The sequence below is a fragment of the Salmo salar genome, chromosome ssa14 (genome assembly GCF_905237065.1).
Source record: "Salmo salar chromosome ssa14, Ssal_v3.1, whole genome shotgun sequence".
NCBI classification, from domain to species: Eukaryota; Metazoa; Chordata; class Actinopteri; order Salmoniformes; family Salmonidae; genus Salmo; species Salmo salar.
The window spans coordinates 50,737,881-50,762,314 of NC_059455.1; the positions used below are offsets into that span (position 1 = coordinate 50,737,881).

General features: G+C 48.4%; 1 protein-coding gene across 2 annotated transcripts in view; it reads right to left on the reverse strand.

Moving 5' to 3' along the window:
• The window catches only part of LOC106569655 (guanine nucleotide-binding protein G(olf) subunit alpha), a 135,029-nt gene that overhangs the window by 107,970 nt on the left and 2,625 nt on the right, over positions 1-24,434 (reverse strand). For both annotated transcript variants that reach the window (XM_045694524.1, XM_045694525.1), the window contains exons 2-4: positions 10,734-10,806; positions 9,061-9,115; positions 7,809-7,928 (exon numbers count right to left, since the gene is read on the reverse strand). In XM_045694524.1, the coding sequence (XP_045550480.1) occupies positions 7,809-7,928; positions 9,061-9,115; positions 10,734-10,806 (248 nt within the window). The remainder of the gene's footprint in view (positions 1-7,808; positions 7,929-9,060; positions 9,116-10,733; positions 10,807-24,434) is intronic.

The window sequence follows — 24,434 nt, forward strand, 5'->3', positions numbered from 1 at the left end:
AGGACCAGTCACACACACACACACAGGACCAGTACACACACACACACACACACAGGACCAGTCACACACACACACACACACAGGACCAGTCACACACACACACACACACACAGGACCAGTCACACACACACACACACACACACACACACACACACACACACACACACACACACACACACACACACACACACACACACACACACACACACACACACACACACACAGAGACAGGACCAGTCACACACACACACACACAGGAGCAGTCTCACACACACACACACAGAGAGACAGGACCAGTCACACACACAAACACAGACACACACAGAGAGACAGGACCAGTCACACAGAGAGAGAGAGGACCAGTCACACAGAGAGACAGGACCAGTCACACAGAGAGAGAGACAGGACCAGTCACAGAGAGACAGAGAGGACCAGTCACACAGAGAGAGAGAGAGGACCAGTCACACAGAGAGACAGAGAGGACCAGTCACACAGAGAGAGAGAGAGGACCAGTCACACAGAGAGACAGGACCAGTCACACAGAGAGACAGAGAGGACCAGTCACACAGAGAGAGAGAGAGGACCAGTCACACAGAGAGACAGGACCAGTTACACAGAGAGAGAGAGGACCAGTTACACAGAGAGAGAGAGGACCAGTCACACAGAGAGACAGGACCAGTCACACAGAGAGACAGGACCAGTCACAGAGAGACAGAGAGGACCAGTCACACAGAGAGAGAGAGAGGACCAGTCACACAGAGAGACAGAGAGGACCAGTCACACAGAGAGACAGAGAGGACCAGTCACACAGAGAGACAGGACCAGTCACACAGAGAGACAGGACCAGTCACACAGAGAGGAGACAGAGAGAGAGACACACACTGGCCCTCCCATAGCTGACTAAACTTAACCTCGCAGTATACATCTCAATGGAGGTGAGTGTACCTCTGACTACATGGAGTCGGTATCAGCATACCAGTCAGCCATTTGTCCTGTGTAACTGCTTCCTTTTTCTTTAGGTGCTGCAATCCATCGTTTTGGATCCACTTTATTCTATGTGACCTCTGTCAAACTTTCCTAAATATCAATTACTAAATGCTTACTGTGTACCTTATTAAATGCTTACTGTGTACCTTATTAAATGCTTGCTGTGTACCTTATTTAATGCTTACTGTGTACCTTATTAAATGCTTACTGTGTACCTTATTAAATGCTTGCTGTGTACCTTATTTAATGCTTACTGTGTACCTTATTAAATGCTTACTGTGTACCTTATTAAATGCTTACTGTGTACCTTATTTAATGCTTACTGTGTACCTGTGCTTGTCCTGGTTGTTATATAGTTGAATAGACAGTTTCTGCAACAACAACAAAATGCAATCTATGCATCCCCTGTAAACAGAGGGGTCAACGGGGTCGCGTAAAACTATACTTTTTTTATGTATAGATTTTTATTCAAGTTTTACAAAATGGACATCAATGTAAGTACAAAGATTTTACCATATCCCAACCACCCTTCCTCCCTCCACACATCCACCCACCCCCCTAGTCCCTTCCCTACCTCCCTCCACCCTACCTCCCTCCACCCACCCCCCTAGTCCCTTCCCTTCCTCTCCGCCCTACCTCCCTCCACCCACCCCCCTAGTCCCTTCCCTACCTCCCTACCTCCCTCCCTACACCCTACCTCCCTCCACCCACCCCCCTAGTCCCTTCCCTACCTCTCCGCCCTACCTCCCTCCACCCACCCCCTAGTCCCTTCCCTACCTCCCTCCACCCTACCTCCCTCCACCCACCCCCCTAGTCCCTTCCCTACCTCTCCGCCCCACCTCCTCCACCACCAGACCTCCCTCCACCCACCCCCCTAGTCCCTTCCCTACCTCCCTCCACCCTACCTCCCTCCACCCACCCCCCTAGTCCCTTCCCTACCTCTCCGCCCTACCTCCCTCCACCCAACCCCCTAGTCCCTTCACTACCTCCCTCCACCCAACCCCTAGTCCCTTCACTACCTCTCCGCCCTACCTCCCTCCACCCTACCTCCCTCCACCCACCCCCTAGTCCCTTCACTACCTCCCTCCACCCAACCTGTAGTCCCTTCACTACCTCTCTGCCCTACCTCCCTCCACCCAACCCCCTAGTCCCTTCACTACCTCCCTCCACCCAACCCCTAGTCCCTTCACTACCTCTCCGCTCTACCTCCCTCCACCCACCCCCTAGTCCCTTCCCTACCTCTCTGCCCTACCTCCCTCCACCCACCCCCCTAGTCCCTTCCCTACCTCCACCCAACCCCCTAGTCCCTTCCCTTCCTCTCCGCCCTACCTCCCTCCACCCAACCCCCTAGTCCCTTCCCTACCTCCCTCCCTCCACCCATAAAACTACATTTTTAATCATAAATTAGATTGCAGACCCCAAAGAAAAGAAGAACATAGTAACACAAGACAAACATAGGTACAGGGTAGGCATTAAATAATGAGAATATTTACATGTACCGACTGATACCGACTCAAAGTAGTCGGTGGTACACTCTGCCAAACCAAATCAAATTGTATTTGTCACATGTGCAGAATACAACAGGTGTAAACCTTACAGTGAAATGCTGACTTAAGAGCCCTTAACCAACAATGCAGTTCAAGAAATGGAAGTTAAGAAAATATTCACTAAATATATTAAAGTAAAAAATAATAAGAAGTAACAAGAAAATGACATAATAACGAGGCTATATACAGGGGGTACTGGTACAGAGTCAATGTGGAGGCTATATACAGGGGGTACCGGTACAGAGTCAATGTGGAGGCTATATACAGGGGGTACCGGTACAGAGTCAATGTGGAAGTTATATACAGGGGGTACCGGTACAGAGTCAATGTGGAGGCTATATACAGGGGGTACTGGTACAGAGTCAATGTGGAGGCTATATACAGGGGGTACCGGTACAGAGTCAATGTGGAGGCTATATACAGGGGGTACCGGTACAGAGTCAATGTGGAGGCTATATACAGGGGGTACCGGTACAGAGTCAATGTGGAGGCTATATACAGGGGGTACTGGTACAGAGTCAATGTGGAGGCTATATACAGGGGGTACCGGTACAGAGTCAATGTGGAGGCTATATACAGGGGGTACTGGTACAGAGTCAATGTGGGGGCTATATACAGGGGGTACCGGTACAGAGTCAATGTGGAGGCTCTATACAGGGGGTACCGGTACAGAGTCAATGTGGAGGCTATATACAGGGGGTACCGGTAAAGAGTCAATATGGAGGCTATACACAGGGGGTACTGATACAGAGTCAATGTGGGGGCTATATACAGGGGGTACCGGTACAGAGTCAATGTGGAGGCTCTATACAGGGGGTACCGGTACAGAGTCAATGTGGGGGCTATATACAGGGGGTACCGGTACAGAGTCAATGTGGGGGCTATATACAGGGGGTACCGGTACAGAGTCAATGTGGGGGCTATATACAGGGGGTACCGGTACAGAGTCAATGTGGGGGCTATATACAGGGGGTACCGGTACAGAGTCAATGTGGGGGCTATATACAGGGGGTACCGGTACAGAGTCAATGTGGGGGCTATATACAGGGGGTACCGGTACAGAGTCAATGTGGGGGCTATATACAGGGGGTACCGGTACAGAGTCAATGTGGAGGTTATATACAGGGGGTACCGGTAATGAGTCAATGTGCGGGGGTACCGGTTAGTTGAGGTAACTTCTAAAGTGACTATGCATAGATAATAGAGAGCGAGTAGCAGCAGTGTAAAAGACTTGGCGCTCCGGTACCGCTTGCCGTGCGGTAGCGGTTAAAACAGTCTATGACTTGGGTGTGACTGGAGTCTTTGACCATTTTTTGTGCCGTTCCTCTGACACCGCCTGGTATATAGGATGTCAGGAAGCTCGGCCCCAGTGATGTACTGGGTCGTACGCACTACCCTCTGTACCACCTTACGGTCAGATGCTGAGCAGTTGCCATACCAGGCGGTGATGCAACCGGTCAGGATACTCTCGATGGTGCAGCTGTAGAACATGATATGACAGATGAAATGAACAACTTCATCTTGTAACGTATTACACAAGTTGACTGCAGGTATTCGTGCAGGTATTCGCACATTCTGCTTTTGGCTTTGTCATTGTGGGGTATTGTGATGTCATTGTGGGGTATTGTGATGTCATTGTGGGGTATTGTGATGTCATTGTGGGGTAGTGTGATGTCATTGTGGGGTAGTGTGATGTCATTGTGGGGTATTGTGATGTCATTGTGATGTCATTGTGGGGTATTGTGATGTCATTGTGGGGTAGTGTGAAAAGTCAAGGGGTATGAATACTTTCCGAATGCGCTATAAAAATATTAAAAAATCGCCACAATTACAAAACAAGGTGACCCCTGTAAACCAGATGGAGATGGGTAAATTAGATACGCATTCAGTCTTTATATTACCGTAGCATAGGCTACGCTGCAGCAAATGTAGGTGTACCTGTCACTACAAAACAAGTTACCATGAGGAGATGATTGGTCTGCAGGCATTGTGAAATGAGCTCCACCCTGGGACGGGCAGTCTGTCCCCCCCACTTTGGGACGGGCAGTCTGTCCCCCCCACCCTGGGACGGGCAGTCTGTCCCCCCCCACTTTGGGACGGGCAGTCTGTCCCCCCCACCCTGAGACGGGCAGTCTGTCCCCCCGCCCTGAGACGGGCAGTCTGTCCCCCCGCCCTGAGACGGGCAGTCTGTCCCCCCGCCCTGAGACGGGCAGTCTGTCCCCCCGCCCTGAGACGGGCAGTCTGTCCCCCGGCCCTGAGACGGGCAGTCTGTCCCCCGCCCTGAGACGGGCAGTCTGTCCCCCCACCCTGAGACGGGCAGTCTGTCCCCCCACCCTGGCAGTCTGTCCCCCCGCCCTGAGACCGGCAGTCTGTCCCCCCCACCCTGGGCGTTGATTCAGAGACCGTAGAGAAGACAGATTTAGACATCACATAATTCACCAGTTCCATTTTCAGGCCATACTGTTGATATAAATAAATTAAAATCAGTATCTCGCAGTTATTTATCATGGGAAACGGGAGTGGTTTTTTGGCGGTAAATCCCGTTAAATCTCAGTAACCGGGTTCCCGCCATTCGAACCAGGCCTAACCCCCTGTTCCCCTGACAGGAACCAGGCCTAACCCCCTGTTCCCCTGACAGGAACCAGGCCTAACCCCCTGTTCCCCTGACAGGAACCAGGCCTAACCCCCTGTTCCCCTGACAGGAACGAGGCCTAACCCCCTGTTCCCCTGACAGGAACCAGGCCTAACCCCCTGTTCCCCTGACAGGAACCAGGCCTAACCCCCTGTTCCCCTGACAGGAACCAGGCCTAACCCCCTGTTCCCCTGACAGGAACCAGGCCTAACCCCCTGTTCCCCTGACATGAATCAACTGAGAACCTGTGCAAGTCTTAATACAGTATATCCGTGACCCCAGCTTTAAAAACAGACATCCTCTGCTCTAGTCCTGACACGTCTCAGGTTAGCAACCAGTACAGAAACACCTTGTCCTTCACAACACCTGCAGCGACTGAAAGAGTACATGGAAAAACATGACCTTTAGCCTATTCCATTATGGTCATGTGACAAGAGCCTATCAGAGCCCGGATCAAAACACACAGCAGATGTGTGTCCTAAAGGGTGATCTAATTCCGTATAGAGGGCACTACTTTTGACCTACAGCCCTATTGGCCCAGGTCAAAAGTAGTGCCCTATGTAGGAAATAGGGTCCCTTTAGTACACGGCCATGGGGAACTAAAAAGGAGAGGCAACTCCCATCGATAAACTGACAAAAGTTTCTTTTTTTTTTGTAGCAAAGACTATTTAAAAAAAAAAAATGACTAACAAAATGGCATTGATAATAACTGTATAAAATTCATTATTCTAAGTTACTGTGCATAGTTGACCATCACAACTGTTGACCACAGAGCCTCCCGAGGAAAAACGGGTCAACATATACATTTACATTACATTTTACATTTTAGTCATTTAGCAGACGCCCTTATCCAGAGCGACTTACAGTAGTGAATGCATACATTTCATACATTATTTTTCTGTGCTGGCCCCCCGTGGGAATCGAACCCACAACCCTGGTGTTGCAAACACCATGCTCTACCAACTGAGCTACATGCTCAAAAAAATAAAGGGAACACTGAAATAACACATCCTAGATCTGAATGAATGAAATAATCTTATTCAATACTTTTTTCTTTACATAGTTGAATGTGCTGACAACAAAATCACACAAAAATAATCAATGGAAATCCAATTTATCAACCCATGGAGGTCTGGATTTGGAATCACACTCAAAATTAAAGTGGAAAACCACACTACAGGCTGATCCAACCTTGATGTAATGTCCTTAAAACAAGTCAAAATGAGGCTCAGTAGTGTGTGTGGCCTCCACGTGCCTGTATGACCTGCCTACAACGCCTGGGCATGCTCCTGATGAGGTGGCGGATGGTCTCCTGAGGGATCTCCTCCCAGACCTGGACTAAAGCATCCGCCAACTCCTTGACAGTCTGTGGTGCAACGTGGCGTTGGTGGATGGAGCGAGACATGATGTCCCAGATGTGCTCAATTGGATTCAGGTCTGGGGAACGGGCGGGCCAGTCCATAGCATCAATGCCTTCCTCTTGCAGGAACTGCTGACACACTCCAGCCACATGAGGTCTAGCATTGTCTTGCATTAGGAGGAACCCAGGGCCAACCGCACCAGCATATGGTCTCACAAGGGGTCTGAGGATCTCATCTCGGTACCTAATGGCAGTCAGGCTACCTCTGGCGAGCACATGGAGGGCTGTGCGGCCCCCCAAAGAAATGCCACCCCACACCATGACTGACCCACCGCCAAACCGGTCATGCTGGAGGATGTTGCAGGCAGCAGAACATTCTCCACAGCCTCTCCAGACTCTGGCACGTCTGTCACATGTGCTCAGTGTGAACCTGCTTTCATCTGTGAAGAGCACAGGGCGCCAGTGGCGAAGTTGCCAATCTTGGTGTTCTCTGGCAAATGCCAAACGTCCTGCACGGTGTTGGGCTGTAAGCACAACCCCCACCTGTGGACGTCGGGCCCTCATACCACCCTCATGGAATCTGTTTCTGACCGTTTGAGCAGACACATGCACATTTGTGGCCTGCTGGAGGTCATTTTGCAGGGCTCCCGGCAGTGCTTCTCCTGCTCCTCCCTGCACAAAGGCGGAGGTAGCGGTCCTGCTGCTGGGTTGTTGCCCTCCTACGGCCACCTCCACGTCTCCTGATGTACTGGCCTGTCTCCTGGTAGCGCCTCCATGCTCTGGACACTACGCTGACAGACACAGCAAACCTTCTTGCCACAGCTCGCATTGATGTGCCATCCTGGATGAGCTGCACTACCTGAGCCACTTGTGTGGGTTGTAGACTCCGTCTCATGCTACCACTAGAGTGAAAGCACCGCCAGCATTCAAAAGTGACCAAAACATCAGCCAGGAAGCATAGGAACTGAGAAATGGTCTGTGGTTCCCACCTGCAGAACCACTCCTTTATTGGGGGTGTCTTGCTAATTGCCTATAATTTCCACCTGTTGTCTATTCCATTTGCACAACAGCATGTGAAATGTATTGTCAATCAGTGTTGCTTCCTAAGTGGACAGTTTGATTTCACAGAAGTGTGATTGACTTGGAGTTACATTTGGTTGTTTAAGTGTTCCCTTTATTTTTTTGAGCAGTATATATATATATATATATAAAAATAACAACTGTTGACCACACACACACACACACACACACACCTGAATGAAAACCTAAACAGCCATCTTACCTGTGTGTAGTCAAAATCCGAGAGAAGAGCTATGCTTTTGATGTACTCGATTCTGAACTGGTCTTTAGGGTTGGCTAGAGTGACTGGGGGTATCAAGGTGCTCATGGCTGACACTATGGTCTAGAGGAGAGGAGAGGAGAAACACACCGCCGTTAAGATGGAGACATACAGGCTAAATGAGCTCATAAGCCCCATCTATTAAGGGAAATAGGAATGAGGGTGTCCCATCTATTAAGGGAAATAGGATTGGGGGTGTCCCATCTATTAAGGGAAATAGGAATGGGGGTGTCCCATCTATTAAGGGAAATAGGAATGGGGGTGTCCCATCTATTAAGGGAAATAGGAATGGGGGTGTCCCATCTATTAAGGGAAATAGGAATGGGGTGTCCCATCTATTAAGGGAAATAAGAATGGGGGTGTCCCATCTATTAAGGGAAATAAGAATGGGGTGTCCCATCTATTAAGGGAAATAAGAATGGCGGTGTCCCATCTATTAAGGGAAATAGGAATGGGGGTGTCCCATCTATTAAGGGAAATAGGAATGGGGTGTCCCATCTATTAAGGGAAATAAGAATGGGGGTGTCCCATCTATTAAGGGAAATAGGAATGGGGGTGTCCCATCTATTAAGGGAAATAGGAATGGGGTGTCCCATCTATTAAGGGAAATAGGAATGGGGGTGTCCCATCTATTAAGGGAAATAAGAATGGGGTGTCCCATCTATTAAGGGAAATAAGAATGGCGGTGTCCCATCTATTAAGGGAAATAGGAATGGGGGTGTCCCATCTATTAAGGGAAATAAGAATGGGGGTGTCCCATCTATTAAGGGAAATAGGAATGGGGGTGTCCCATCTATTAAACGAAATAAGAATGGGGTGTCCCATCTATTAAGAGAAATAAGAAAGGGGGTGTCCCATCTAACACTGAGGATGCATCCCAAATGGTACCTTATTTCCTAGTGCCCTGGGTTATGGTCAACAGTAATGCACCCTATCTATCTATCTATATCTATATACACATTCACATTATATATATATACACACACACACACACACACACACACACACATATATATACACACACACACACACACACACACACACATACACATATATATATAATATATATATATATACACACACACACATACACACACACATATAGGGAATAGGGTGCTATTTGGGGCACACAGAATAATCTTGTAAACCACTAGTTTACTTAAAACAGGACACAGATTAACGCTAGTCTACTCACCACTATCGCATCCTTCACGTTTTTCTGAATATCTTGTATTTTCTGTTTCTTTTCTCTGGTGAAGCAGGACAGAACACAGGCGTTAGGAGATAATAACCAACAAATAACCAACAAAGATATCATCATCATCATCACAATATTCCTCATCTATGAACCTAAAGATCCCACTATGAATGCTGGGTAGTTCCTCTCCAGTTCTACGCCCTGTGGCTCAGTTGGTAGAGCATGGTGTTTGCAATGCCAGCATGGTGTGTGTGCAACGCCAGGGTTGTGGGTTCGATTCCCACGGGGGGCCAGTACAAAAAACAAACAAGAAAAAAAAATGCATGAAATGAAATGTATGAAATGTATGCATTCACTACTGTAAGTCGCTCTGGATAAGAGCGTCTGCTAAATGACTAAAATGTAACTGTAATGTTAACACACTAGAGTTGGTACGTGTTCAGACAGTAAGATATCTCTACCAGTACAACTGTAGTCCTATGTAACTCAGACAGACAGTAAGATATCTCTACCAGTACAACTGTAGTCCTATGTATCTCAGACAGACAGTAAGATATCTCTACCAGTACAACTGTAGTCCTATGTATCACAGACAGTAAGATATCTCTACCAGTACAACTGTAGTCCTATGTATCTCAGACAGACAGTAAGATATCTCTACCAGTACCACTGTAGGCCTATGTAACTCAGACAGACAGTAAGATATCTCTACCAGTACAACTGTAGTCCTATGTAACTCAGACAGACAGTAAGATATCTCTACCAGTACAACTGTAGTCCTATGTATCTCAGACAGACAGTAAGATATCTCTACCAGTACAACTGTAGGCCTATGTAACTCAGACAGACAGTAAGATATCTCTACCAGTACAACCGTAGGCCTATGTAACTCAGACAGACAGTAAGATATCTCTACCAGTACAACCGTAGGCCTATTAACTCAGACAGACAGTAAGATATCTCTACCAGTACAACTGTTGGGATATGTAACTCAGACAGGCATAGACCTCTATCACAGGCACAGAAGGCCTTGCAGCAAAAAACATTAGCCATAGACCCTAGGCCTATCTCCAATAATAGTCAATATAGCTATGACATACATAAGTACATAACAGTAAACAATGTGACTGCGGTAATAAGTCAGTCGGTCAGGGGAGATGTCATGCCTCACGTACGGAAGCCTATATGTGTCTGCTGTAAGCAGAGAGAGAATTTTAAGATGCTTTATGGGGAACCAGACCACTGGTAGAGCTAGTCGCCTGGCTGTACAGTACACTGTGTGTTGGTCTCTGATAGAGGGGGCCTAGGCTCTGCAGTAGTGCCGGAGGAAAACCTATTCTCGGTAGTGTCACTCACAGGCAGGGAGTCTCTGATGATAACAAAATATGGTTATGAAATAGGTATATATGGGCCTATATGTCAAATGGTGATTCAGTATGGGCTTTCTCATAACAGCCAGAAGAGGACTGGCCACCCCTCATAGCCTGGTTCCTCTCTAGGTATTGGCCTTTCTAGGGGAGTTTTTCCTACCCACCGTGCTTCTACACCTGCATTGCTTGCTGTTTGGGGTTTTAGGCTGGGTTTCTGTACAGCACTTTGAGATATCAGCTGATGTAAGAAGGGCTTTATAAATACATTTGATTTGATTTGATGTGGATGCATGTACTCACTCTGCGTTAAAACCATTGACGTGCAGAATCCTCATCTGCTTCACAATAGTACTTTTCCCGGACTCTCCAGCACCTTCGGGAATGAAGCGAACAGGACTAAATGTTACAATATGTATGCTGATAACTGAACAATTAAAAAAAAAAGTCTGTTCTCCCCCCTACGATTCCTTTATACCCGCAACCAACTGGACCTTCCTTCGGCATCAACACTAATTTTTGATTCAACCCCCCCCCCCCCCCAAAAAAATTTCAAAAAATAAAAACTTGAATCATTGAAATAACAAGAGGATACATACACAAGAGAAGGAAGGTTTTCTGGAAACAGGCGAAGTGTTTCTCTCTCAGTATTTGATCTAAATGTCTATTCGGTCTCTTTAACTCAGCACTGCCTCTTTCTGTTGTACCAGGAAGCAGCCATGAACCGAGCCACAAAAACCTTCCATCGCCACAATGTAACAACGCTGCTGCTCGCTCACACACCGACAATCCGCTTACATATTATTTGATCATTTCTGTGAGAAGGGTAGGGGGGCCATTATAATCACATATAATCACATATAGTCACATTATAATCACACAACCACCAGACCTCCCAGTGGCCAGCTATCAGTCCTGAAAACGACGAGAGGGAAGAGACTATCCGTCTGCACAGGTTGGGTCGTTCTGTCGACCGAGAGAAATGAACGAGAGTTGGCTAGTCCGTTTAATTGACCCTGACCTCGGGTTTAGGTTCTCAATCGTAGCCTACAAAAACTAAAATAATATCCCACTATAAAACAGGTTATCATGTCACCTACACAAAAACAACACAATCTAAAACAACAAAACCTGGGAGCAGCAACGTGATCATTTCTAGCCCTTCACAAAAAAGTTTTGCTACCAACTCATATCACTTCTTCCATTTGATTTTCAGTATAGTCCTGTCATCTGATAAATTATCCACGGGATTATGTTTTCTATCGTGCGCCTGTGCAACAGAGCCCCTCCGATGCCCTCCGCCGATAAACCCCACCGAAGGAGAGAGACCCTCCGCTCCTAAAGAGTTCCCCAGCACCCGTGGGAAAGCGGGTCCCGAGCACCGCGGTTATTCTCCACACTGGTGCGGTTATTCTCCACACTGGTGCGGTTATTCTCCACGCTGGTGCGGTTATTCTCCACACTGGTGCGGTTATTCTCCACGCTGGTGCGGTTATTCTCCACGTTGGTGCGGTTATTCTCCACGCTGGTGCGGTAATTCTCCAAGCTGGCAAGCAACTGACAGTTCACCCCCTATACCGGAGAACGGAGTAGAGCATTGCGCATATTCACAGATGTTTACTGGAAACGGCCGGTTCACATGGTTACTGCATAGCACGGCATGATAGAGTGTGTGTTTGTTTTAGCAGGTTTCTATTTTAATAGATGTTACATTCTATCTCATAATGAAGAATAATTATCATGAGATGTCATTTTAACTGTAGCAATAGAAACGGATAAAATCAAATATCAGACACATGACTGACCGTCACTACATCCTCCTCCACCGTTACTACATCCTCCACCACCGTTACTACATCCTCCACCACCGTCACTACATCCTCCTCCACCGTCACTACATCCTCCTCCACCGTTACTACATCCTCCACCACCGTCACTACATCCTCCTCCACCGTCACTACATCCTCCTCCACCGTTACTACATCCTCCACCACCGTCACTACATCCTCCTCCACCGTCACTACATCCTCCACCGTCACTACATCCTCCTCCACCGTTACTACATCCTCCACCACCGCCACTACATCCACCTCCACCGTCACTACATCCTCCACCGTCACTACATCCTCCTCCAACGTTACTACATACTCCACCGTGACTACATCCTCCTCCACCGTCACTACATCCTCCTCCACCGTCACTACATTCTCCTCCACCGTCACTACATCCTCCACCGTTACTACATTCTCCTCCACCGTCACTACATCCTCCACCGTTACTACATCCTCCACCGTCACTACATCCTCCACCACCGTCACTACATCCTCCTCCACCGTCACTACATCCTCCTCCACCGTCACTACATCCTTCACTACATCCACCGTCACTACATCCTCCACCGTTACTACATCCTCCACCGTCACTACATCCTCCTCCACCGTTACTATATCCTCCACCGTCACTACATCCTCCTCCACCGTTACTATATCCTCCACCGTTACTACATCCTCCACCACCGTCACTGCATCCTCCTCCACCGTCACTACATCCTCCTCCACCGTCACTACATCCACCGTCACTACATCCTCCTCCACCGTTACTACATCCTCAACCGTTACTACATCCTCCCCCACCGTCACTACATCCTCCTCCACCCTCACTACATCCTCCACCGTCACTACATCCTCCACCGTCACGACATCCTCCTCCACCGTCACTACATCCTCCTCCACCGTTACTACATCCTCCACCGTTACTACATCCTCCTCCACCGTCACTACATCCTCCACCGTTACTACATCCTCCACCGTTACTACATCCTCCACCGTCACTACATCCTCCTCCACCGTCACTACATCCTCCACCGTCACTACATCCTCCTCCACCGTTACTATATCCTCCACCGTCACTACATCCTCCAACACCGTCACTGCATCCTCCACCGTCACTACATCCTCCATCGTTACTACATCCTCCTCCACCAGTCACTACATCCTCCACCACCGTCACTGCATCCTCCACCATCACTACATCCTCCACCGTCACGACATCCTCCTCCACCGTCACTACATCCTCCACCATTACCGTCACTACATCCTCCACCGTCACTACATCCTCCACCGTTACTACATCCTCCACCGTCACTACATCCTCCACCGTCACTACATCCTCCACCGTTACTACATCCTCCACCGTCACTACATCCTCCACCGTCACTACATCCTCCACCGTCACTACATCCTCCACCGTCACTACATCCTCCACCATTACCGTCACTACATCCTCCACCGTCACTACATCCTCCACCGTTACTACATCCTCCACTGTCACTACATCCTCCACCGTTACTACATCCTCCACCGTCACTACATCCTCCACCGTCACTACATCCTCCACCGTCACTACATCCTCCACCGTTACCGTCACTACATCCTCCACCGTCACTACATCCTCCACCGTCACTCCATTATTTTGAACATAAATAAGCCGCACATGTCTATAAGCCGCAGGTGCCTACCGGTATATTGAAACAAATTAACTTTACACAGGCTTTAACGAAACACGGCTTGTAACAAAAATAAATAGGCTTTAACGAAACACGGCTTGTAACAAAAATAAATAGGCTTTAACGAAACACGGCTTGTAACAAAAAATTCAAAAAACTCGATTTAATCTAAACAGTAAACAAAAAAGTTGTTTGACCTTAACCCGTTCGGCAATTTCATTGGTCTAATGAAAGCTTCATGCCGCCAAAAAACTGAGCACGTCACAGAATGTGTTTTTTTGGAGAAAAAAAAATTGAAAGCGGGAAAAATCCATATATTAGCCGCGTCATTGTTTAAGCCGCGATGTTCAAAGCGTGGGAAAAAAGTTGCGGCTTATAGTCCGGAATTTACGGTACTCAAATATATTATTAAACTGAAAGTGAGAAACTTTTTGTTCTCTTCTTCTTAATCTGTTAATATCATCACATTTTGTTTAAATAACTATAATAAAGTGGCTAGAACTGATTATAAACATCCTGAACTGAACTCACTGTCCCAAATGGCACCCTATATCCTATATAGTGCACTACCATAGGGCGCTGGTCAAAAGTAGTGCACTATATAGGGGAATAGGGTGCAATTTGGGATGCAGGGCTATCCTTTATACCAGTGGTTCCCAAACTTTTTATAGTCCCGTACCCCTTCAAACATTCAACCTCCAGCTGTAACCCCTCTAGCACCAGGGTCAGCGCACTCTCAAATGTTGTTTTTTTGCCATTATTGTAAGCCTGCCTCACACACACACACACACACACACACACACACACACACACACACACACACACACACACACACACACACACACACACACACACACACACACACACACACACACACACACACACACACACTATACGATACATTTATTAAACATAAGAATGAGTGTGAGTTGTCTCAACCCGGCTCGTGGGAAGTGACAAAGAGCTCTTATAGGACCAGGGCACAAATAATAATAATCAATAATTTAGCTCTTTATTTAACCATCTTACATATAAAACCTTATTTGTAAATCGAAAATTGTGAATAACTCACCACAGGTTAATGAGAAGGGTGTGCCTGAAAGGACGCACATAACTCTGCAATGTTGGGTTGTATTGGAGAGAGTCTCAGTCTTAAATCATTTTCCACACAGTCTGTGCCTGTATTTAGTTTTCATGCTAGTGAGGGTCGAGAATCCACTCTCACATAGGTGGAATTCCCGCGAGAGAGTAACGGTTAATGTGATTGGATGTTAATTATTTGACTAGGCTACCTGTATTTGACGTTGTGTTGTTATTTCGCTGAACACTAGATGGTTTAATGTTATTTTTGGCAGTGAAACGAGGCGACTCAGGCGAGAGAAAACAAACCTCACCCAAATGTACAGACCCATTGGACAATATAAACGTGACACATTTTTATTTGCCGTACCCCCGACAGCATTGAATACCTGCTTGATACCAATGGTAGGATCAATAGGGCTATCTCATGAAAGGTGCAAACTGTTAATGCCAGCTTCAATAACTTGATGTTAATTATCATCGGCTACTGTCGCTACCGGCAACATCATCGGCTACTGTCGCTACCGGCAACATCATCGGCTACTGTCGCTACCGGCAACATAACATGCAGCGGTAGCAAAAGGTCAGTGTTGATGGTCAATGATAAAAACCCTCTTAGTGAGAACAAGCAAAGTTCACCTGCTCTTAATTACACAAGTGCCATTCCAGGAGGGTTGAGGAAGGTGTTTTGGTTGGTGGCTGGAGATCGAAGATACCCCTATTCATATGGACCATAGGTATCAAGCACCTTCTAGATCACAATCATAGATGTTATCCAACGAAGACAGCTACTCTTCCTGGGGTCCGACAACATGACGAAAGACAGAAAATACAATTTATATTTATTTAAAAACATTATCGTAGACATTACAGGCATTACTACATAGACTGAGTGTTCAAAACATTAGGAACACCTGCTCTTTCCATGACATAGACTGACCAGGTGAATCCAGGTGAAAGATATGATCCCTTATTGAGGTCACTTGTTAAATCCACTTCAATCAGTGTAGATGAAGGGGAGGAGACGGGTAAACGAAGGATTTTTAAGCCTTGAGACAATTGAGACATGGATTGTGTATGTGTGTCATTCAGAGGGTGAGTGGGCAAGACTAAATATTGAAGTGTATTTGAACGAGGGTATGGTAGTAGGTGCCAGGCGCACCGGTTTGTGTCAAGAACTGCAACGCTGCTGGGTTTTTCACACTCAACAGTTTCCTGTGTGTATCCAGAATGTTCCACCACCCAAAGGACATCCAGCCAACTGGACACAACTGTGGGGAAGCATTGGAGTCAACATGGGCCAGCATCCCTGTGGAACGCTTTCAACACTTTGTAGAGTCCATGTCCTGATGAATGGAGGCTGTTCTGAGAGGGGGGGTGCAACTCAATATTAGGAAGGTGTTCTTAATGTTTTGTCCACTCAGTGTAAACATTATGCCTTAACTAGGACAGACAGAGGAGAGGCGTTGTGAAGTGTTTTATTCGTTTTTTTTAAAAAGCACATTTTTGCGTTTTGTTAGAGTTATTTGAGATGGGAGTTCCATGTGATCGTGGCTCTATATAATACTGTGCCAAGGGCTGGGCTCGGGCTCGGTTTTACGAGAGGCGACAAGGGGGCTTTGGTCCCGGAGTTGAAACTTGTGCCTGCTCAGTTTTAGATTTGTCCCTATATAAAAAAAAAAGTGCAAATAGTTTAAATGAGCAACTGTGTGAATAGGTATGACTCCTAAAAAGTCATAAAAAATGGGAGAAAACGCTGCTCATCTGTGAATAAAATGATACGCCTCCGCCTGAAATATTTGATTTTAATTTAAGGGTCAAGTTTACAGTTGAAGCTGGTTCATTCAACTCTACAGAGTTTAGTTAGCGTCTTAATTAGCTGTAAAAAAAAAAACGTTAGTTTTATTAGCCTCTTTAGCTAGCTCAAACCAGCTAATTTACCACAGCTACCATGGATATCAGAAATTGGCTTCACCAAAGTTCCCAAAACAAAGCTAAAAAGGAGGAGAGCCACCGAGGACCCCGCCAAACTCAGCAGCGAAGACGCCGCCAAACTCCACCCACCTTTGTCTAATAAATTCAAAGATAAAGGGAGCTTTTCCTAGCCACAGTGCTTCTACATCTGCATTGCTTGCTGTTTGGGGTTTTAGGCTGGGTTTCTGTACAGCACTTTGTGACATCGGCTGACTTAAAAAGGGCTTTATAAATACATTTGATTGATTGATAAACATCTCCACAACATGATGCTGTCACCACCATGCTTCACCGTAGGGATGGTGTCAGGTTTCCCCCAGATGTGACGCTTGGCAATTAGGGCAAAGAGTTCAATCTTGGTTTCATCAGACCAGAGAATCTTTTTTCTCATGATCTGAGAGTATTTAGGTGCCTTTTGGCAAACTCTAAGTGGGCTGTCATGTGCTTTCTATTGAGGAGTGGCTTTTGTCTGGCCACTCTACCATAAAGGCCTGATTTGAGGAGTGCTGCAGAGATGGTTGTCCTTCTGGAAGGTTCTCCCTTCTCCACAGAGGAACTCTAGAGCTTTGTCAGAGTGACCATCGAGTTCAATTCCATGTGGCCTAACATGAACTAACAATGGATTCCCTGCTTCCTTTCCTGGAATCAGTGGTGAGCTTGGCCGGCCACCAAATCAGAACACAGTAGGCCTATCAAAGTATACCAGACAAAGTCAAGCGGTTTGAATGTAAAATGAAGCCAGACTGATAAGCAGGAAACCCTCATCAAGGTGGCGATCATGAACACTGGAATACTAGTCATATTCTAAGAGCTTAGACATTCTAGAATATTAACAGTGATCAATTCTAGATTCCAGTTCCAAAACAGCCCACATCAAAATGACGACTCATGGAATTGTAATATCAACCATTTACTTAAGTACTTCCTTCTGACTGTATTGTTACTCAAGGAAACAGCTGCCGGCCACTACTACAAACAGATAAAGTGACTCAGATTAGCAGGGCCGGCACACCTTGGCCTGGCTGAAATGTAACACAATTTGGAAGGTGTCCACTTTCAGAGAAACAGAGGCAACACACCTCACTATACCATACCTCACCATACCACACCTCACCATATCTCACTATACCACACCTCACCATACCCACACCTCGCCATATCTCACCATACCACACCTCGCCATATCTCACTATACCACACCTCACCATACCCACACCTCACCTCACCATACCACACCTCACTATACCACACCTCACCATACCTCACCTCACCACACAACACCTCACAACACCACCCCTCACCACACCTCACCATACCACACCTCACTATACCACACCTCACTATACCACACCTCACCACACCTCACCTCACCACAAAACACCTCACAACACCAACCCTCACCACACCTCGCCATACCACACCTCACCATACCTCAACATACCACATCTCACCATACCTCACCATACCACACCTCACAACACCTCGCCATACCACACCTCACTATACCACACCTCACCATACCACACCTCACCACACAACACCTCACAACACCACCCCTCACCATACCACACCATACCACACCTCACCATACCACACCTCACCATACCACACCTCACCATACCTCAACATACCACACCTCACCATACCACACCTCACCACACCTCACCATACCACACCTCACAACACCTCACCAAACCTCACCCACACCTCCACACCATACCACACCCACACCTCACAACACCTCACCATACCTCACCACACCCCACAACACCTCACCATACCTCACCATACCTCACCTCACCACATCTCACCATACCTCACCTCACCACAACTCACCATATCTCACCTCATCTCACCATACCTCACCACACCTCAACATACCACACCTCACCACACCTCACCATACTTCACCTCACCACACCTCACCATACCACACCACACCTCACCACATCTCACCATACCACACCTCACCTCACCACACCTCACCAAACCCAAACCTTACCACACCTCACCATACCACACCTCACCATACCACACCTCACCACACCTCACCACACCTCACCATACCACACCTCACCATACCTCACCATACCACACCTCACTATACCATACCACACCATACCTCACCACACCCACACCTCACCATACCACATCTCACTATACCATACCTCACCACAACCTCACCGACCGTCCTCACCCAGCACCAACAAAAGCCCTTACTTTGTATGAACACTTGGGGTGAAATGGTACCCTATTCCCTATGTAGTGCATTACTTTTGACCAGGGCTATGGCTGTCTGTCTGAAATGGTACCCTATTCCCTATGTAGTGATGGACTCTGGTCAAAAGGAGTGAACTCCTTTAGGCCAGGCCTCCATATTGAACTCCTTTTGGCCAGGCCCCCCCATATTGAACTCCTTTTGGCCAGGCCCCCCCATATTGAACTCCTTTTGGCCAGGCCCCCCCATATTGAACTCCTTTTGGCCAGGCCCCCCCATAGTGAACTCCTTTTGGCCCCCCATATTGAACTCCTTTTGGCCAGGCCCCCCATAGTGAACTCCTTTTGGCCAGGCCCCCCATATTGAACTCCTTTTGGCCAGGCTCCCCCATAGTGAACTCCTTTTGGCCAGGCCCCCATAGTGAACTCCTTTAGGACAGGCCCCCCATAGTGAACTCCGTTTTGGCCAGGCCCCCCATAGTGAACTCCTTTTGGCCAGGCCCCCCCATAGTGAACTCCTTTTGGCCAGGCCCTCCCATAGTGAACTCCTTTAGGCCAGGCCCCCCATATTGAACTCCTTTAGGCCAGGCCCCCCCATAGTGAACTCCTTTAGGCCAGGCCCCCCATAGTGAACTCCTTTTGGCCAGGCCCCCCATAGTGAAGTCCTTTAGGCCAGGCCCCCCATATTGAACTCCTTTAGGCCAGGCCTCCCATAGTGAACTCCTTTTGGCCAGGCCCCCCATAGTGAACTCCTTTAGGCCGGCCCCCCATAGTAAACTCCTTTAGGCCCCCCATAGTGAACTCCTTTAGGCCAGGCCCCCCATATTGAACTTCTTTTGGCCAGGCCCACCCATATTGAACTCCTTTTGGCCAGGCCCCCCCATAGTGAACTCCTTTTGGCCAGGCCCCCCATATTGAACTCCTTTTGGCCAGGCTCCCCCATAGTGAACTCCTTTTGGCCAGGCCCCCCATAGTGAACTCCTTTTGGCCCCCCATATTGAACTCCTTTTGGCCAGGCCCCCCATAGTGAACTCCTTTTGGCCAGGCCCCCCATATTGAACTCCTTTTGGCCAGGCTCCCCCATAGTGAACTCCTTTTGGCCAGGCCCCCCATAGTGAACTCCTTTAGGACAGGCCCCCCATAGTGAACTCCGTTTTGGCCAGGCCCCCCATAGTGAACTCCTTTTGGCCAGGCCCCCCCATAGTGAACTCCTTTTGGCCAGGCCCTCCCATAGTGAACTCCTTTAGGCCAGGCCCCCCATATTGAACTCCTTTAGGCCAGGCCCCCCCATAGTGAACTCCTTTAGGCCAGGCCCCCCATAGTGAACTCCTTTTGGCCAGGCCCCCCATAGTGAAGTCCTTTAGGCCAGGCCCCCCATATTGAACTCCTTTAGGCCAGGCCTCCCATAGTGAACTCCTTTTGGCCAGGCCCCCCATAGTGAACTCCTTTAGGCCGGCCCCCCATAGTAAACTCCTTTAGGCCCCCCCATAGTGAACTCCTTTTGGCCAGGCCCCCCCATAGTGAACTCCTTTAGGCCAGGCCCCCCATATTGAACTTCTTTTGGCCAGGCCCACCCATATTGAACTCCTTTTGGCCAGGCCCCCCATAGTGAACTCCTTTTGGCCAGGCCCCCCATATTGAACTCCTTTTGGCCAGGCTCCCCCATAGTGAACTCCTTTTGGCCAGGCCCCCATAGTGAACTCCTTTAGGCCCCCCATAGTGAACTCCTTTTGGCCAGACCCCCCTATATTGAACTCCTTTTGGCCAGGCCCCCCCATAGTGAACTCCTTTAGGCCAGGCACCCCCATATTGAACTCCTTTTGGCCAGGCCCCCCCCATAGTGAACTCATTTAGGCCAGGCCCTCCCATAGTAAACTCCTTTAGGCCCCCCCATAGTGAACTCCTTTTGGCCAGGCCCCCCATATTGAACTTCTTTTGGCCAGGCCCACCCATATTGAACTCCTTTTGGCCAGGCCCCCCCATAGTGAACTCCTTTAGGCCAGGCCCCCCATATTGAACTCCTTTAGGCCCCCCCATATTGAACTCCTTTTGGCCAGGCCCCCCATATTAAACTCCTTTTGGCCAGGCCCCCCATAGGGATTAAGGTGCTATTAGGGACTCTGGAGGGGACCAAGGAAGGGGACCAAGGAAGGGGCCTGTAGTTTCTCAAGGAAACCCAACTGGGCCCTCTGTTCGCTGTAGCTCAGGGTCCATATATCAAGCATCTGATTTAGGATCAGTTTTGCCTTTCTATATATATATATAAAATGAATGAAATGACATAGACAGGTAAGGGACCTGATCCTAGATCAGCACTCCTACTCTGCGATGCTTGATACATACGGCTCCATAAGGGGCCCTTGGGCAGACTTGGTCAGACTTGGACAGACTTGGACAGACTAGGAAAGACTTGGTCAGACTTGGACAGACTTGGACAGACTAGGTCAGACTAGGAAAGACTTGGTCAGACTCGGAAAGACTTGGTCAGACTTGGACAGACTAGGTCAGACTTGGACAGACCTGGTCAGACTAGGTCAGACTAGGACAAACTAGGTCAGACTTGGTCAGACTTGGACAGACTAGGTCAGACTTGGACTGACTAGGTCAGACTTGGACAGACTTGGACAGACTAGGACAGACTAGGAGAGACTTGGTCAGACTTGGTCAAACTGGGTCAGACGACAGCAATATAAATATGACCACTGAGGCCATGGACTGAATGACGAGCCTTAGCCCAGACTACTGTAATGGGTGAGATGGCACAATAACCCAGTGACAGGCAGGACAAACCCCTGTCAACTTAGTGTTGAAGTGGTTCTCAACAAACAGATGGGAGTAGAGGACTGTCAGTTAAAAGTTCATAGGTGTTAATGAATGAGTTATACATGATGTATTCACTAGTAATTAACTGGCCACTACTTATAAAATAACTTTAAAAACCCTACTTTAAAAAAGCGTAATGTAAAGTGCTAACCAACTTTTAAAATGCTAAAGTGGATGCGTTCCCTCCTACTATTTGCCACCATAGTTTGGCCCTAGCTGTACTGAAACTAGGCCAAATACTGGTACATATAACTGAATCAACACAGAGACTCCATCTACAGCTTTGAGTCTTGTATTAAACTACTAGGCTACTTTATACTGATTTCTTTGATAAAAGCCACTGGCTTCTCTGAGTGAAACCTTTGGCCCTCTAGGAATGAAAACCACAACCCCCCCCATCTGAACAGTTACAGTCCAACCCCCCCATCTGAACAGTTACAGTCCAACCCCCCCATCTGAATAGTTACAGTCCAACCCCCCCATCTGAACAGTTACAGTCCAACCCCCCCATCTGAACAGTTACAGTCCAACCCCCATCCAACCCCCCATCTGAACAGTTACAGTCCAACCCCCCCCATCTGAACAGTTACAGTCCAACCCCCCCCATCTGAACAGTTACAGTCCAACCCCCCCATCTGAACAGTTACAGTCCAACCCCCCCATCTGAACAGTTACAGTCCAACCCCCCCCATCTGAACAGTTACAGTCCAACCCCCCATCTGAACAGTTACAGTCCAACCCCCCCCCATCTGAACAGTTACAGTCCAACCCCCCCCATCTGAACAGTTACAGTCCAACCCCCCCATCTGAACAGTTACAGTCCAACCCCCCCCATCTGAACAGTTACAGTCCAACCCCCCCCATCTGAACAGTTACAGTCCAACCCCCCCATCTGAACAGTTACAGTCCAACCCCCCATCTGAACAGTTACAGTCCAACCCCCCCCATCTGAACAGTTACAGTCCAACCCCCCCCATCTGAACAGTTACAGTCCTACCCCCCCATCTGAACAGTTACAGTCCAACCACCCATCTGAACAGTTACAGTCCAACCCCCCCATCTGAACAGTTACAGTCCAACCCCCCCATCTGAACAGTTACAGTCCAACCCCCCATCTGAACAGTTACAGTCCAACCCCCCCATCTGAACAGTTACAGTCCAACCCCCCCATCTGAACAGTTACAGTCCAACCCCCCCCATCTGAACAGTTACAGTCCAACCCCCCCATCTGAACAGTTACAGTCCAACCCCCCCATCTGAACAGTTACAGTCCAACCCCCCATCTGAACAGTTACAGTCCAACCCCCCCCATCTGAACAGTTACAGTCCAACCCCCCCCCATCTGAACAGTTACAGTCCAACCCCCCCCATCTGAACAGTTACAGTCCAACCCCCCCATCTGAACAGTTACAGTCCAACCCCCCCATCTGAACAGTTACAGTCCAACCCCCCATCTGAACAGTTACAGTCCAACCCCCCCATCTGAACAGTTACAGTCCAACCCCCCCATCTGAACAGTTACAGTCCAACCCCCCCATCTGAACAGTTACAGTCCAACCCCCCCATCTGAACAGTTACAGTCCAACCACCCCCATCTGAACAGTTACAGTCCAACCACCCCCATCTGAACAGTTACAGTCCAACCCCCCCATCTGAACAGTTACAGTCCAACCCCCCCCCATCTGAACAGTTACAGTCCAACCCCCCCATCTGAACAGTTACAGTCCAACCCCCCCCATCTGAACAGTTACAGTCCAACCCCCCCCATCTGAACAGTTACAGTCCAACCCCCCCATCTGAACAGTTACAGTCCAACCCCCCCATCTGAACAGTTACAGTCCAACCCCCCCCATCTGAACAGTTACAGTCCAACCCCCCCATCTGAACAGTTACAGTCCAACCCCCCCCATCTGAACAGTTACAGTCCAACCCCCCCCATCTGAACAGTTACAGTCCAACCCCCCCCATCTGAACAGTTACAGTCCAACCCCCCATCTGAACAGTTACAGTCCAACCCCCCCCATCTGAACAGTTACAGTCCAACCCCCCCCATCTGAACAGTTACAGTCCAACCCCCCCCATCTGAACAGTTACAGTCCAACCCCCCCCATCTGAACAGTTACAGTCCAACCCCCCCCATCTGAACAGTTACAGTCCAACCCCCCCCATCTGAACAGTTACAGTCCAACCCCCCCATCTGAACAGTTACAGTCCAACCCCCCCCCATCTGAACAGTTACAGTCCAACCCCCCCATCTGAACAGTTACAGTCCAACCCCCCCATCTGAACAGTTACAGTCCAACCCCCCCCATCTGAACAGTTACAGTCCAACCCCCCCATCTGAACAGTTACAGTCCAACCCCCCCCATCTGAACAGTTACAGTCCAACCCCCCCATCTGAACAG